Source organism: Patella vulgata, chromosome 1, assembly GCF_932274485.2.
Source record: "Patella vulgata chromosome 1, xgPatVulg1.2, whole genome shotgun sequence".
In the NCBI taxonomy this organism is placed as follows: domain Eukaryota; kingdom Metazoa; phylum Mollusca; class Gastropoda; family Patellidae; genus Patella; species Patella vulgata.
Window position 1 is genome coordinate 46,390,152 of NC_065879.2, and position 18,171 is coordinate 46,408,322.

The window sequence follows — 18,171 nt, forward strand, 5'->3', positions numbered from 1 at the left end:
CAGCACTGTAGTCACTGCATGAGCTACTGTCAAAAGAGATAAACTCCTGAACAGATGATTGTGGAAAACTGAAGAGCAAAATAACTTCTACTATCCGAAATCATGGTTAAGCCAGCGCCTTAGGCGCTGAGCCACTGTCAAAGAGGTAAATTCCTGAACGGATGGACAGATGGTTGCGGAACACCAAATAGCAAAATAATTCCTGCTATTCCAAGCCATGAGGATTTGTGGATTTGAAACTGAAATACAACTCCAACCTGACGTCCAGATTTTGGAAGAGGACAGAAACAAATAATGAAAATGCATGATTGTCAGGTATAAATTTATTATTAAAAACTAAATTATTAAAAAAAATATTGAACCATATATTATGTAAGTCCCAACCCACGTTTAATTGTGTCAAGTGGACTTTAAACCCCATTTCTCTCTCTTTCAATTTCGATTCCAAACCATTGATGATAAAAACAAAGAATGATGCAAGAGTGGCTCCAGACATAAAATTTAAGCTATAAAAGATTTAAAAATTCCCGCCAAAAATATTACATGTATATATTTTTTTTTATTGCTTAGCCTGAAAAATCTTACAACCCATAGATGAGGGGCAAGGTATGCCTATGTCGACCATGAATTATGTATGTTATTAAATTGTTCAATTTACTAATTTGCCTGACTGGCAAAAAATATGATCATAACTATTGACCTATTGCTGTGCTAGTATTGCTAGTCAATGCTACATAATATTATGTTATGTATAGGCCCAACATTATATAAGTTTATATATATTTTGTATTTGTATTGTGTATCTTGATTATCAATAAAGATATAAATTAATTAAAACGTTTTGCTTGATTTAAAATCCTTACATTTTGACAATATATGTTCTTATCATGAAACTTATCTGAATATTAAATGTCACGGTCTAAATGTGTTCAACAATATCATGAATATGGCCGCTAATGAAGACGGGCATACGCCATACAGTGTGCTATGAGGGAAATTTTGCCCAGGCAGCAGCGCTACGGCCTACTCTTATATCGAATTCCAACTGCCAAGGGATCTTTTACGTGCACGCCAATGTGTACACAAGACCTTGGTTTTTCGTATCATCCGAACGACTAGACAGCTGTCCTTCCAGGCCCTCCATCCTGCATCACTGAAAAGGGGAAACAACGCCGGAAAATCTGAATGAACTTTCTCGGCCAATGCAGGGATCGAACACCCGACCTGCAGGCTAGCCAGCCAGTATCTTACCCACTTAGCCACGTGATCCACCTGGAAGCATGAGAGGACGAAACCTATAAATATTCAGCATTCCCCAACATTTTATTCCAGTGTTGGCCGAGAAAGTTCTTCGGGATTTTCAGACTTGGTTTACTCCCCTTATCAGTGGTGCAGGACAGAAGGCCCGACAAGGACAGCTGTCTAGTCGTTTGGATGTTACGAATGACCGAGGTCCTGTGCACACATTGGCGTGCACGTAAAAGATCCCCAGGAAGTTTGAATTTGATATAAGAGTAGGCCTTAGTGCCGCTGTCTGGATAAAATTCCCTGATAGCACACTGAATAGCATATGTCCATGTCATTAGCCCTGTCGGAATAGGACATTAAACCCCATTTCATTTCAATCATTCCAAAGTTAACTCCTATTCCATCCTATTGAGCAAACGAGATAGAGGCTATAGGTTTTGGCCAAATTTGGTCAATATCCCGGTTTTCCTTTCTGATATGCATATATCAACATTTTCAAAGTGCTAATGTAGACCTTTTTCTTAAACATTTTCCCTTGTCAGTGATGCCGGACAGAGGACCTAACATGGATGGCTGACTAGTCATATGGATGGGACAAAAAAAAACTGTGTACACGCTGGTGTGTGTGTGTGAAAGCTCCCTTGGCAGTTGGAATTTTATATAAGAATAGCCGTAGATCTGTTGTGCAGACAAAATTTCCCTCATAGCACACTGTGTGGCATATGCCCGTCTTCATTTCTCAAACAGCTGTGGATATACATGTAAACTGTTAATATTTAAATGTGTATTTTGTAACATTATTTTTTTATCTTTCAAATAAAGTACATGTATACATACTTTTAGTATATTTTGTTATATAACTCTGCAAATTGTGCTAGATTTTGAACTTTTCTGTGCAACACATTTAGAATTCTGACTGGTTATGGGTAGATAGAGGGAAATGGGATGTAACATCCAATAGATATTACTGTCCTTTGGGACTAAGTGATTCAATTCAAGTTGAATAATTCACTCGCACCAGGAATCTTTAGTAGTGGTAGGACCCAGAGAAAACCCGTGTTCAAGTTGGGTGTGGAATCTAAACCACTTGACTCAATGACAGACCTTATGATCTAAAGCGCACACGTTAGACCACTCAACTTCTAGCCCCTCCCACGAATAGAAAACATTTGATTATTGATGACTGTACTTCCCATTTACTGCCGCAAATAATGAATAATTTTGAAGGTTTTAATGGTTGGTTATATTTTTGTAACTTTGCTCATCAAAATTTGACATTAGAATTGCATCCGAAAATGATGTTTATTTAATGTTAGATTTACGTTGTAATGGTCGATTAGATTTCCATCATTTTGCTCATCCTTTTGACGACAATTTAACCTCAGGAAATGGCTTTAATCTAGCGTAAAATGTTTACGTCATTTTTACGTCATATTTACGTCATTTTCTGGCGTACATCTAAAGTAAAGTTTACGTCATTTTTTGACGTAAATCTAACGATTATTACGTCATTTTCTGGCGTACATCTAACGTAAAGTTTACGTAATTTTCTGACGTAAATCTAACGAAAGTGACGTAAACTTTACGCAAAATTTACGTTAGATTTACGTCAGAAAATGACGTAAACTTTACGTTAGATTTACGTCAGAAAATGATGTAAATATAAAGTAAAAATGATGTAAAGTTTACGTTAGATTAACGTCATTTCCTGACGTAAAATTATCATTAAAAAGAGGAGCAAAATGATGGTAAACTGACTGACCATTTTTAAGTAAATGTAACGTAAATTTAACATCATATTTTTATGCCGATATGCACGAATATCGAAGCAACCAAGATCTTTGGGTTATAAACAAGCATTTCAAGTTTCATTAGAATCGTATTAAAATTGTGACCTCTACAGGGTCCACAACATTGATATACCATATTTTTACGCTATTTGACTATGAGGCGTGGCCATTTTGTCTGTCAGTTTTGGTTCGATTTTTACGAAATTCGAACTCAACCATCCTTAGGGTATTACGGTGAAAGCACCCAAGATCTTTGGGTTATAAACATGACTTTCAAGTTTCATCAAAATCGGATTAAAATTGTGACCTCTACAGGGTACACAACATTAATATACCATATTTTTACGCAATTTGACTACGAGCCGTGGCCATTTTGTCTGTCAGTTTTGGTTTGATTTTTACGAAATTCGAACTCAACCATCCTTAGGGTATTACGGTGATATATTCAAACGTTTATTTAAATCAGATAAGAATTATGACTGCTATAGGGTCACGCGATTTTTGGTACAATCAGGGGCCTTAATTCAGAAAGTTACGATTCAAAATGCACGAACATCGAAAGAACTGAGATTTTTGGGTTATAAACTTACATTTCAAGTTTCAACAAAATCGGATAAAAATCCGATAAAAATAGGGTCCACAACCTTGATATACCATATTTTTACCCTATTTGAGAACGATGGACGGCCATTTTGTCAGTCGGTGTTGGACTGATTTTCAGGAAATTCGAACTCAGCCATCTTTAGGGTGTAACGGTGATATACTAAAACAGATTTTTAAATCGGATCAAAATTATGACCTCTATAGGGTCCACAACCTTGATATACCATATTTTTATGCTATTTGAGAACGATGGGCGGCCATTTTGTCAGTCATTTTTTGTCTGATTTTCACGAAAAATGAACTCAACCATCCTTATGGTGTATGACCTCCATAGGGTCAACAAGCTAAAAACGTGATTTTTCGTACAATCAAGGGCCATAATTCATGAAGTTAAGAGTCCAATACATGCCAATATCGAAAGGAACCGAGATCTTAGGGTGATAAACCTATATTTCAAGTTTCTTTGAAATCGGATAAAAATTGTGACCTCTAGATTGTTAACAAACAATTATGGACGGACGGACGGATGGATGGGGCGACGGCAATATACGACCTCATTTCCATTAGAGCTGCAACGATTCAGTTCGGTGCACCGATAACCGACACTAGCCACCTCGGTTCGATCCACGATCTACAACGTTCAAATTTCGATTCGATTCAATTGCAAATTAAATTTCAAATAAAAACAACGTACACCTTACCATATGGAAAAAAATGAAAGACCTGAAGCAATTAAGTCCACTTAAAATTTAAAAAAAACTTTGTTTTTACGTAACTTTTAATTTACGTTATTTAAGAAGACAAGAATGTCACTCGAAAACATAACTAAAACAGAGTGACCTCCCTTTAAAACAATTTCCGTATGCTGACGAAAGTTAATTTATTTAAAATTGGTGACGTACCGAATGTTCATTGGATGTTAATTTAGGTCAATAGCTTCGGTAATCGTTATATAAAAGATCTCATTAGCTGATAATTCCGGTCATTATCTACGGATATTTTCGTGTTTAACGATTATTACCCGTAGTCAAGCAAACACGACTGGAAGGTAAAATTATGGCAGACGACGTACTTTCTCGACCACCTGGTCATTTGAAATCTAAAGTTTGGGATCATTTTGGTGTAAGAAAAAACTCTAAAGATGTGGCAACTTGCAGAGTATGCTACACTGACATATCCCATAAAACACAACAAACCTGTCAAACCAATAAAAGTGTTCAAGAGAATTTTAGTCTTGTGTTTTCATTGTTTTTAATGTATTATATACAGGAAAAATTACTGGCTATTGTAGCTGATAATCGAATTGAAAATAATCGAATCGAATGGTTAAAATCGATAATCGAACCGAATCGAGGTAGTTGTGAATCATTGCAGCCCTAATTTCCATGTGGGCGTATAAAAATTGACGCAGAACAAATAAAGAAATTGGAGTCTTAATTTAGAAATTACATGCATAGAAGTAAGAAATTAGACAATGGCATGTTAGAATTTTGATTATACATTGTCTTAATTTAGAAATTACAAGAATAGAATTTAAAAATTAGACGACAGCACATTAGAATTTTGAATCTAATATACCGTCATAATCAGGGGCCATAATACATGAAGTTACGATCCAATACATGCCAATAGCGAAAGGAACCAAGATCTTTGGGAGATAAACATATATTCGAGTTTCGTCAAAATCGGATAAAAATTGTGACCTGAAGAGTGTCCACAAACAAATGGTGGAAGGACGGACAGGTGCGACGACAAAATACATCCACATGAAAATGTGGGTGTATAAAAATAAAACTGTTTTGTTCAAATTGTACTATGATTCTGCAGGTCTGAAAGTTTTGAACAAAATATTGAAATGACAGGTAGTTCAATTTGGAATAACCAATTATCAAGACACAGTAACCAAAATTCATCTAAGCTATCTATATTGAGTACCTTTTACCCTGATGCATGTAAATTTCATTGAGAATCAGTTAGAAAAATTCACTGCAAAAATCAGATTTGGACGGATGAAATACCATAATACTGAAGACAGGAATTTGACATAATATATTGAATTTTTAAATATTTACCAAATACATCAGAGCCACTTGGCGACGGAATGGTCCTGGTGGACCAATCAAAAACACATCCTGTCCTAATAAATCCTGAAAATATCAACAGAAATGCAAATAAATTGATTGCATTATAAATTTGTGACAATTGCATTACAAATCTGTGACTGATTTGAATATATGAAATGTACCATATTTCATATTAAACTACATGTCGGTAAAGTCAGGGGATTTGACCACGTCGTTGTTTTACCACGTTAATTTCATACCGATATGGATTTGATTTAATTCTTTCTTAAACTTCTCTCTTACTCTATAACTAATGGCAAAAACCAACCAGCGGCTGCCAGGCAGGATACGCCCACATTTTGCAAGAGATGGATAGAGAACGAGTTAAAAACAAACCAGCGGCTGCCAGGCAGGATACGCCCACAATTTGCAAGAGATGGATAGACAACAACCTAAAAACAAACGGGATTTTTTGTACAATCAGGGGCAATAATCCAGAAAGTTATGGTCTGAAATGCTCAAATATCAAAAGGGACCGAGATCCTTGGGATATAAAGATATGTTTTAAGTTTCATCAGAATGGGATAAATATTGTAACCTCTAGAGGGTCGACAACCTTCATATTGCATACTTTTACACAATTTGCGTACAAAAAGCTGTCATTTTGTTGGGCAGTTTCATTTCGATTTTCCCGAAATTCGAATTCAACCTTCATTATGGTGGAATGGTGTAATATTTAAATGGTTTTTAAAATTGGAAAAAAAAATTGTGACCTCTAGAGAATCCGCAAGCAAAAAATGCCATTTTCGAACAATCAGGGGCCATAATCCAGGAAGTTAAGTTCGGATATTCGTGATTATCAAAAGGATCCATGATCTTAGTGTGTAACGGTGATATATTCACACATTTTTTTTAAATCAGATAAAAATTGTGACCTCTACAAGCTAAAAACGCGATTTTTCATACAATCAAGGGCCATAATTCATGAAGTTACTATCCGATATGCCGATTATGGAAAGGAACCAAGATCTTTGGGTTATTAACTTACATTTCAAGTTTCATCAAAATCAAATGAAAATTGTGACCTCTAGAGGGTCCACAACATTGATATACCATCTTTTTACACTATTTGAGTAGGAGGGGCGGCCATTTTGTCTGTCAGTTTTGGACCAATATTTACCAAATTTGAACTCAACTATCCTTAGGGTGTAATGGTGATATATTCCAACGTTTTTTTAAATCGGATAAAAATTATGACCTCTATAGGGTCCACAAGCTAAAAACGCAGTTTTTCGTACAATCAGGGGCCATAATTCAGGAGGTTACAGTCAGATATGCGCGAATATCGAAAGGCAACGAGATCTTTGGGTTATTAACTTACAATTCAAGTTTCAACAAAATCGGATAAAAATTGTGACCTCTATAGGGTCCACAACCTTGATATACCATAATTTTACGCTATTTGAGAACGAACGGTGGCCATTTTGTCTGTCAGGTGTTGGCCGATTTTCACGAAATTCAAACTCAGCCCTTCTTAGGGTTTAACGGTGATATAAAAATACGTTTTTTTTTAAATCAGATAAAAATTATGACCTCTATAGGGTCCACAAGCTAAAAACGCGATTTTTCGTACAATCGGGGGCATAATTCAGGAAGTTATGGTCCGATATGCGCGAATGTAAATAGGAACTGAGATCTTTCTGTTATAAACTTACATTTCAAGTTTCAACAAAATCGGATAAAAATTGTGACCTCTATAGGGTCCACAAGCTAAAAACGCGATTTTCCGTACAATCAGGGGCCATAATTCAGGAAGTTACGGTCCGATATGCGCGAATATCGAAAGGAACTGAGATCTTTGGGTTATAAACTTACATTTCAAGTTTCAACAAAATCGGATAAAAATTGTGACCTCTATAGGGTCCACAACCTTGATATACCATAATTTTACGCTATTTGAGAACGAACGGTGGCCATTTTGTCTGTCAGGTTTTGGCCGATTTTCACGAAATTCAAACTCAGCCCTTCTTAGGGTTTAACGGTGATATAAAAATACGTTTTTTTTAAATCAGATAAAAATTATGACCTCTATAGGGTCCACAAGCTAAAAACGCGATTTTTCGTACAATCAGGGGCCATAATCCATGAAGTTTCGATCCGATACATGCCAATATCAAAAGCAGCCGAGATCTTTTGGGGATAAACCTATATTTCAAGTTTCGTCGAAATCGGATAAGAATTGTGACCTGTAGAGAGTCCACAAACAATTGTGGACGGACGGACGGACAGGGGCGACGGCATAATACGTCCACATGAAAATGTGGGCGTATAAAAATGGTGTAGATGTGTAAATGTCAGCTTAATTTTCAATATTTTCTTATCAAAGTCTAGAATTTGTGGTGTTTATTGCATTTATGTTACTTATAGAACAGTGAAAAGTTAATATTGCTCCTTTTCAGGCCTCCTTCATCTTGTCAACTCTGTCATAACTACTTTTTGGACTTCATTTTTTCAGGCAATTGATGTGAAGCTCCAGACATCTTGCTTCAGCACAAGAATTGCAATAAAGATTTGTATGGTGCCTCTGAGCCTTGAGATGTTGAAAACATTGAAATTTTCCCAAATTTGTAAAAATTGTGTATTCTGTGACCCTTTTGTTAGAGAGGGGTCGTCATAGACCAAATATGGCATTTTTTTCTTTCATCAAGGCCTATTTTTAACCATAATTCATATTTATTGCACATATTTTAGTTTATATGTACATATGTTAGCCAGGGATGGTAAAACATAGCTATTAGACAGATTGCTTTGATGATGTTACTTCTGCAACCAAAGATTAGATTCGTTCAGTCAGTGACATATTTAGGGGGTGGGGATACATGTTTAAGTATAGATCTCTAATATTACAATCAATGCAGCTGATTTGTGATTTTTCTGTGTGTATATTGACCAGGGTTTCTAAAAATATATCCCTTTTCGGTCTGGCTATCTAAAAAGTGGAAAATATGTTGGGGGTTTTAAAGATGCTACATGTAAATTTTGTACATTTTTCATGACATGGCAGTAAAAAATTATATTTTTGAAAAAAAATCCAGCTTATGAGTGTTTTCTGTGTAATTTGTTTGTAACTTGTCTAATTTTTTCACAGAACTCAAATACTGCCTTTAATAAGAAAGATTTTTAAATTTTAGCACAAAAGGCCCATGGACCTGAGATGCACTACTGTACATAAAGCGGCATGTATACTTAAAGGGCCATCATTTTTGCAGTTATTCTTTGATTTTGATTTCCTTTCACCGGTATGTTACCAGAACATCTGGGAAGCATATAAAAAAGACTTTTTGGTGATACCTGAAGTTTCACCCCTATATAGGACACAGCTCACCAAATATTTCTACGCCATCACCCACGATTGTAGGGCAAAAGTTATTTTTAGTCTTTCTCTCCCTTTCCCTTTTTCCCCCTTTTGCATGGCGATTTTTGTTGACTTTTTGGTGTAGAATCGAAGAAAAGGGTTTGAAAATACATTTTCTACCAGGTTTTGGTGAATATTCATGATTTTGAGGCGGAAAGATAAAAGAGTTGAGAGGTTGGTTAGGTTGAAATGTAGGGTCCAAAATTGCATGTTTTCTTGTCTCTACTTCCAGCATGTGTATCACAAGTTTTCCATGGTGAACCTCATACATGCTTTTGGGCAAGAGGTTGCCACATGTTGCTCCATCTGTGGTAGAAAGCGTTCTACCCAACGAAAATTTGGGAAAAAGTTAGAGCCGGTCTAAGAGACGAGAATTAACATTAAAGTCAATGGGCAAATGTTTAGTGATCTGTGGCCATATGTGTGATTATCAAAAGGAACCAAGATCTTTATGATAAACACATACATGTATACTCAAAGTTTCATCCAAATCGGATAAAAACTGTGGCCTCACACATATTTTTACACTATTTGCGTTCAAGAGGCAGCCATTATGTCCATCAGTTTTTGTCCGATTTTCACGAAATTCCAACTCAACCATCATTAGTGTATAAATGTGATACATTCACCCGTTTTTTTTTTTAAATCGGATAAAAATTGTGACTTCTTTAGGGACCACAAGCTAAAAACATGATTTTTAATACAATCAGGGGCCATAATTCAGGAAGTTACGATCTGATATGCGGGAATATCGAAAGGAAACAAGATATTTGGTTTATAAACATGCATTTCAAGTTCCATCAAAATCTGATCCAAATTGTGACCTCTGGAGTGTTCACAAGCTAAAAACTTGATTTTTCGAACAATCAGGGGGCATAATCCATGAAGTTATGGTCCGATACATGCCAATATCGAAAGGAACCAAGATCTCTTGGAAATAGACCTATATTTCAAGTTTCGTCAAATTCGGATAAAAATTATGACCTGTAGAGTGTCCACAAACAAATTGTGGACTGACGGACGGACAGGGGCGACAACAATATACGTCCACATGAAAATGTGGGCATATAAAAAGGAATCGGTTTATTTGAATGTGTGATGTGCTTAAATGTATTTACTGGCAGTCCTGAATGTTCAAGTAACCTCAGCCAAGGAAGGTAGAAATCAAAGATGGCAACATGAAACCAATAGCAAGTACCAGGAACTCTAGAAGAACATAACTTACATGAGGATTTAAATAACTTTGGAGCCATCTGTTATTTATTATGAAATCTATATTTGCCTTTTAGTCTAGAGATAATATGCTTGTAACAGCGAGTAATATCAAAGAAAGAATTAGAAAGATAGGTTGCCAGGCAACGAAAAATACGCCCACAGCAGCTAAATGCGGGTTGTCGCATATTTTTACTTTTTTCGGTAATGAAACATTTATAATACACTAAAATCTGCTTAAGAGCAACAACTCACGGAGTAATTATCAGAAAACTATTAGAATTTGTTTGGTTTTTATAAAGTTCTGCCCCATGCTAACGTTTTGTATTCAAAGCTTTTAATATCATGGATTTAACTGTTCAAGTCATAAAAATTCATTGAAAATCAATATACTTGTTCGTCTCAAGATCTTAAACTCTGTGTATCAAACTGAAGTCAATCGGATGATAACTCTGGCAGTAATTATCGGAAATTGCTGAAAATCAATAGGCTTCTTCGTCTCATGACCTTAAACACTGCGTATAAATTTAAAGTCAATCGGATATTTACTTTGGCCTTTAGAGCGTCCAGAAGATTTTTTGAAGTGATCAAGGGCCATAACTCTAGCAGTAATTATCCGAAATCGTTGAAAATCACTAGGCTTCTTCGTCTCATGACCTCAAACACTGTGTATAAATTTAAGGTCAATTGGATATTAACTTTGGCCTCTAGAGCGTCCACAAGATTATTCAAAGTGATCAAGGGCCATAACTCTGGCAGTAATTATCGGAAATCGCTGAAAATCAATAGGCTTCTTCGTCTCAAGACCTTAAACACTGTGTATAAATTTAAAGTCAATGTGATATTAACTTTAGCCTCTGACCCCGAGATGGACAGATCGCTGGACGGACGGACGGGGCATATAAAAAGTACATCACAGTGATCATTTAAGGCTGGAAATAATACAGTAACTTACACTGGAGATATGGTATCGTCTAGAACAGGGTTTTTGGCGCTGGAAAGTATGCATATAGTTTACTTTCAAAACATTGTTCGATAATTGATAAAAATCGTTTAAGAATTTCAAAAATGGTTTAGTTTGTACTATGGCTTAGTTTAATGGTAACAGATTTAGTTTCAACGAGAGGCATTCATAAATGGACGATCCGTTGACTTATCTACGGCGTTTACTTATTAGACAAGCCATTTACTTTCCCATGATACGATGAAAAATCAACACACGGTTAATCTATCTACGGCGTTGAACTATTAGATGAACCCATAGATAATCATCTTACCGTGGTCGTAGTATTATTTATTATCCATTATCCTTTAAAATTAGTATTCCACCATTGACAAATACATCAAAATTCGGTAAACCAGGTAATTATACAATTGGAAATCGGTAAGTGACTAATATGATAATTGTCTGTGATATCACCTCGGTGGAAGCAGACGTTAAATAAAGCTATTTCACAAATAATATGATAATCGTAGTTAAAAGACGACTTTCACAACATAAAAGTTGCGTTTATTTTTAATACTAAAATAGTTTGGTATGGCTCTGAATTTTGATTGAGCGGAAGATTTTTAAAGACACAGATTTTTGTTAACAATTTTAACAGACTGTGGTATAGGATTTCAATGGTTCATTTACATTATCAATACATACAATTTGCTTTTTGTTATTAAATTATAAATAAATCCGTTGATTGTTTTCCAATTTTGATATCTTTTTGTGCATGCTGCTATTTCTTTATTTATAAACCAGTTATTGTTTTCCAGTGTTGTGTTTTTAGTATTCATGCTGTTATTTGTGATTGTTTTTAGTATTTAGTGTTTAGTGTACATACATATAAATGCATACAACTGGTTTTTATTATTAGATTATCATAGCTAAATATATGTTCTGTTATATTTATAAACCCTTTTCTTTTTCGGGAATGTGGATTTTGAATCAGTACCAAAATGTAACACCTGTGCCCGATCCTCGTTCTGACCTCCCCAACACACATTATTTTATAATACCATAGATACAAGTAGGACAGTGTAAATGTTGATTTAATGCAATATCATTTGATTCAGGTATAACAAATCGTTGTTCTGTATTTTATTGCCACCAATCAAGTGATTACGTAACATCATTGAAGCCTAGTTCCTGCTTGAAGCCAATCTGATAATCCTCTCTGAAAATGGGCGACAGCTTGTCTATAGAGATCGACAGTGTAACAGTCTCGCGAGATTATCGAACTGCCATTGTGATGTTGACTTCCATACTGCACGCAGCGACCCATCTACGTCATACTTCCCAGAATGTGACACTGCACTGATTATCCGCCATTTAAAACGATCATGTGATCATTTTGGGGCGGGACTTATCGATTGGACACCGCTTTGTTTAGACAACAAAGTAAAAATAACCCACGCACGTGTGTTTTATGTAAACACGGCATGTCGCTGACACTCGCGTAAAAGCGATATATAATATGTGCTATGGGTAAGGTGACCCATGTACTCACAGAAATACAGTCCACCGCTGATAGTTCGAGACTACCACTGAAGCGTGCACATTCGCCGTGCCGAGACCAACTTTCTGACAGTATGATACTATAAATAGCCATGGCACGTGCAATTCTCTACAAATCTATCAACTATTACAGCCGTAAAAAATTTATTGTTGACGATTTTGAATAGCCGTAAAATTAAGCTTCTTGGTTATTACAGCAGATTTAGAAATTACGTTTGTTTCATTTTTTAAATCGATTTATCATTAACTGTTCATTAAGAGCGGCATCTTTTGGTTTAGTACAAATAATATCTCTGAATCACTCGGGTTAGACAGGAACATGATACTAGCAGTAGTTTCATTTTACTTTTACAAGCTTCTTAAAACGATTGTTGAGCTACCTAACGTGCTTATTTCTAAATTCAATTTCTTGTTCTAGCTTTCTGTTATGTTTCGTAAAAAAGTAGTCTTGATTATCCCGACCTGTCAATCAGACGTAGAATGGTCGATAGACTGGTTAAGCGAGACTAATTTCAAAACAAGGGCACGTAACCTATCTTTTACTCAAAAGTGTCTGGATGTTATGGACGACTCATGGAACCAGATTTTCATTCTATTATCTATACATGATTAATGGTCACAGCTTATTAAGTACAACATGATCGTTTATTTAGTGACTATAATTGTGTGAAACTGATTTGAGGCTTGGCATATATATAAATATTGTGGCGTAATTGTCGAGATATATTGAGATATTTATTTATGGTGGGTCACCCTACTATGGGTAATATTGCAATAAACTCTTTACCATTGTAAACTGTCTTTAGAGTTTCAATCTGTTTATCTTTCAAAACAAGGTTAGATACTCCTAAATTTGTTTTCGCAAACAAAACCGCCTCTGTGAAATTATGTTTCATGGGCGCTGCCATATTGAATAATTAGAGGACTATTTTGTGATTCGGCTTTGATTAGTTTGACATCTTTCATACACACAGCGGCTAAATAAACATATTTAATTCCATTCAATATGACAATAGAAGAGAAATAAATACTTTTAAAAATTTCTAAAAGCATACTCAGTGTTTTCGACTAAAATCGTCGATGTAGGAATTTAAATGTCGGTTAATTAGCTTAGGGCCTATTCTCAGCCGGAGCTAGCTGTAGATAGGCAGCCTAAGTTTGGGATGGTTGACTTCTTGCCACGTGTACAGATGGAAGACTATGTTAATTCATTCGTGATTTAAAAAAGATACATTACTTGGGATGTTATTTACCGATTTCAAATTGTATAATTACCTGGGACGTGATTTACTGATTTTCAAGTGTATACCTGGGACGTGATTTACCGATTTCCAACTATACACTAATTTTCATCACTCTCTATCATGTCCCAAAGCATCGACCAAGGAAATTGCTTATCTCTGCTCAGCTTTAGCTCGATATGTTAATCATTGAACTCAGTCAAGAAGAACATCTACATCAAGTTTAAACATACTACCTCAATTAGAAGTAGAGTTGTTATGTTCCAAAGTCTTGACCAATCAAAATGCTTATTGCTCCTTAGCCTAAGCAGAAAATTCTCATCATCGAACTTAGTCAAGGTATTGATGTAATGAAACACCAAGTTACATCACTCTCACTTAATTAGAACTAAAGTTATCGTGTCCCAAAGCATCAACCAATCAAATTGCTTATCTCGGCTTACCCTAAGCAGAAAATGCTCATCTTCACACTCCATCAAGGAATTGACCTAATAAACACCTACACCAAGTTTGAACATTCTCCCTCAATTAGAATGAGATTTATTGTGTTCCAAAGTCTCGGCCAATCAAATTGCTTATCGCTCTGCTTACCCTGAGCAAAAAATGCTCATTATCGAACTTAGTCAAGGTATTGATGTAATAAAACTATAAACCAAGTTTCATTACTTTCACTTAAGTAGAACTAAAGTTATCCTATCCCAAAGCATCAACCAACCAAATTGCTTATCTCTACTTGCCCTAAGCAGAAAATGCTCATCTTCGAACTCCATCAAGGCATTGACCTAATAAACACCTACACCATGTTTGAACATTCAGGTCAATTAGAAGGAGAATAACGAAACTATACACCAAGTTTCATTACTTTCACTTAAGTAGAACTAAAGTTGTTGTATCCCAAAGCATCAACCAATCAAATTGCTTATCTCTACTTACCCTAAGCAGAAAATGCTCATCTTTGAACTCCATCAAGGCATTGACCTAATAAACAATTAGAAGGAGAGTTATTGTGTCCCAAAAAGTGTGACGGACGGACGGACGGACGGACGGACGGACGGACGGACGGACGGACGGACGGACGGACGGACGGACGGACGGACAGACAGACAGACAGACAGACAGACAGACAGACAGACAGACAGACAGACAGACAGACAGACAGACAGACAGACACATTTTAATAGTCCCCTGCTTTCTTTGAAAGGCGGGGGACAATAATACTACGACCATGGTAAGGTGATCATCTATGGGTGTGCATTTTTTACATTCACCTTTTTTAGAGACAGACAGACAGACAGACAGACCCATTTTAATAGTCCCCTGCTTTCTTTGAAAGGCGGGGGACAATAATACTACGACCATTTTTTACATTCACCTTTTTTATTCGTACTTCATATGTAAATAATCGTAATCAAAATGAACCAATCGGATAAACGGCTAGCGGGAATTTAAAAGGTTCATCTAATAGTTTAACGCCGTAGATAAATTAACCGTGTGTTGATTTTTCTTCGTATCTCGGGGAAAGTAAACGGCTCATCTAATAAGTAAACGCTGTCGATAAGTCAATGGGATGTCCATTTATAAACGCCTCTCGGAGAAACTAAACCCATTGCCATTAAACTAAGCCATAGTACTAATTAAACCATTTTTAGAATTCTATTATCGAACGATGTTTTGAAAGTAAACTATATGCATACTTTCCAGCACCAAAATACCCGTTCTAAACGATACCATATCTCCAGTGTTATTAAATGTATATAACCAAATAAAACAAATGTTCCACAGAGATATATATTGATACATGTCTGCATTTTATCAAAGTACCTTTTGCATTATCCATCTTAAATGTCTTAATATTGCTTGAGGTACATCTTTTGGTACTGAAATAATAAAATAAAATGAAGAAAGATTTTTTTAAAAGTCATCAAAACATCCATTAAAGAAAAATATTTTTCTGGAGTTACTTACTTTGAACACAGCCCTGCTATCACATTGAGTGTGAACAATATCTTCCTTAGTAACTAAACTGTTCCTTGTTTGTAGTCAATGTATATGAATGGAACTATCAAAGGAACACACTGGCTAACTGCTGAAGACTTTTAAGAAAATAACTTACAGTATTTTGAAGGAACAAGTTCTGGATACTTTGGATTCCGGATTTTAATTCCTACATCTCCAATTGTTATTATCTTAGAATCTTAAATAAAAAAAATTATAACTAAGTTTATGAAATGTGACTAATTCTACAATCTATCTAATTTCCTAAGTGAGTCCCAATTACTATTAAATGAAATTATTTTAAAAACAAAATTCTTGCCCTTCACATTCACAAGAAGGAGAACTTTGACCAGCAAGACATGCAGAAACTGAAACAATAAACCAACAATCATTATTGGCTGCCACATCTTCATTGTGACTCATGTTATTTTAAATCTGTACTGTCATTTGACTTTTGAATTACATGTCATGCACATTCTTTTTGATTCACTATCAATGTATAATCAAGCCTCCGACAATGGCTACAACCTATAGAAATGCCTTTGCATGTGATGTCATACCAATTAAATGATGCTATTTCGCCAGGCAAAAAACGCCATTTCATGCACAGATCAGTGCAAGCAGGCAACACTCTTTGTCATTGGTCATTTGGTGGCTTATATTGTTCTCTCTAATATAACAGATATACCGGTAATATAAGTTGGGTAAGACAAGTTGAAAAAAGAATTATGTAGAGTATAACATAACATCAACTGTTGGAATAGTAATAAGGATCAACCATGTGGTAGGCCTAATTTAAACTGTACCTTCAGAAAGAAATACATTTTTACATCATAACCACTTTCATCAAGAAAATAATTATAAGAAAATTTCACAAATCTGACATTCAAAGTATATTGTTATGTTATTACTAGTCTAATGAAGTTATCCAAACAGTTTTTAAAAACATGTAGGTCCTGACTCATAAAATGAAACTTAAAACATCAATTTTCTCATCCAAATTTCATGCATGTCTGTGGGTTAATTTGTATTCTGGGTTTCTATTTTTGAACTTAAAGATACATTATGTAAGAGCTAAATCTGTCTATTGCAGATCTTTCTCAACGCCTTGAATGTTATATAAATTATTAATTACGGTAGACATTTATATAACTTGCCAAGACCATAATGAACTCTTCATGCTATCGAATACTCAAGATTATCAACGGATTTGAACACTATTGGGAGTGAAGTAATTTGACTGAAATTTTCAAGATATTCCCTTTCCAATATCTAGTTTTTAACTAGTATAGCGAGAAATGTCAGCTCCCTGTGCAATTAATATATTTTGATTGCAATTGCATAAAGTTCAGCTATTTCAATCAAACCATGTTGTGGATACAAACTTACATGTACATGTATACAGAAATTTGACTAGTTCATTCTAACCCTAACATCTATGCCCTCAGCCAAGTCTCTAACTCAATATCACCCAAAGTCTTCGACATTGAAAACACAAATTATTTATCAATTTAAATCAACAGTGATGTTGTGATTTTACCTGGAAAAGATGGGCTTCTGATATCCAATATTTAAGACAAAATAAACATTTTTATCATTGGTACATGAATTGTGTACCATACTGTGTTTCAGAGCCATTTGTAACAAGGGACTCGAAGAACGAGGCTAGACATATTCCACAAGTCATGTCAAACATTGACGCCATATTCTTATCCGGAGAGGATGCACAATAAATACTTTCAGTGTAGACTGGAATAACCAGATGCTAGAGATTGCCATTCGATTGAGAATTCTGGCATATTCACCAAAGATACTGATTAGAAATGATTAAATGTAAATCAATTTATATACATTCGTAATACATTATTATAGGCAATGCGACCCATTTGTGTCAATTCCTAGGTCCAAAATTTTAACGAATTAGCTTCTTTAAATGTGTTAATGCGTCCAAAATGTAAGACAATCTGCCAATCTGTTTGTGAGATAGAGACATTCAATTTATGAGTCATACATATTTTATTGTGCTTTTCAAGTAGTTCATAAAATGTCCAGCTTATGGCTGGGCCTCAGATCCATTCACTGAGTAGCTATAGGGTCA

At 35.4% G+C, this 18,171-nt stretch overlaps 1 protein-coding gene across 1 annotated transcript in view; it reads right to left on the reverse strand.

Moving 5' to 3' along the window:
* Positions 1–18,171, reverse strand: part of LOC126809879 (von Willebrand factor A domain-containing protein 8) — a 118,217-nt gene that overhangs the window by 72,464 nt on the left and 27,582 nt on the right. The window contains exons 2-4 of the mRNA XM_050534732.2: positions 16,192–16,272; positions 15,900–15,955; positions 5,714–5,788 (exon numbers count right to left, since the gene is read on the reverse strand). Of these exons, the coding sequence (XP_050390689.1) occupies positions 5,714–5,788; positions 15,900–15,955; positions 16,192–16,272 (212 nt within the window). The remainder of the gene's footprint in view (positions 1–5,713; positions 5,789–15,899; positions 15,956–16,191; positions 16,273–18,171) is intronic.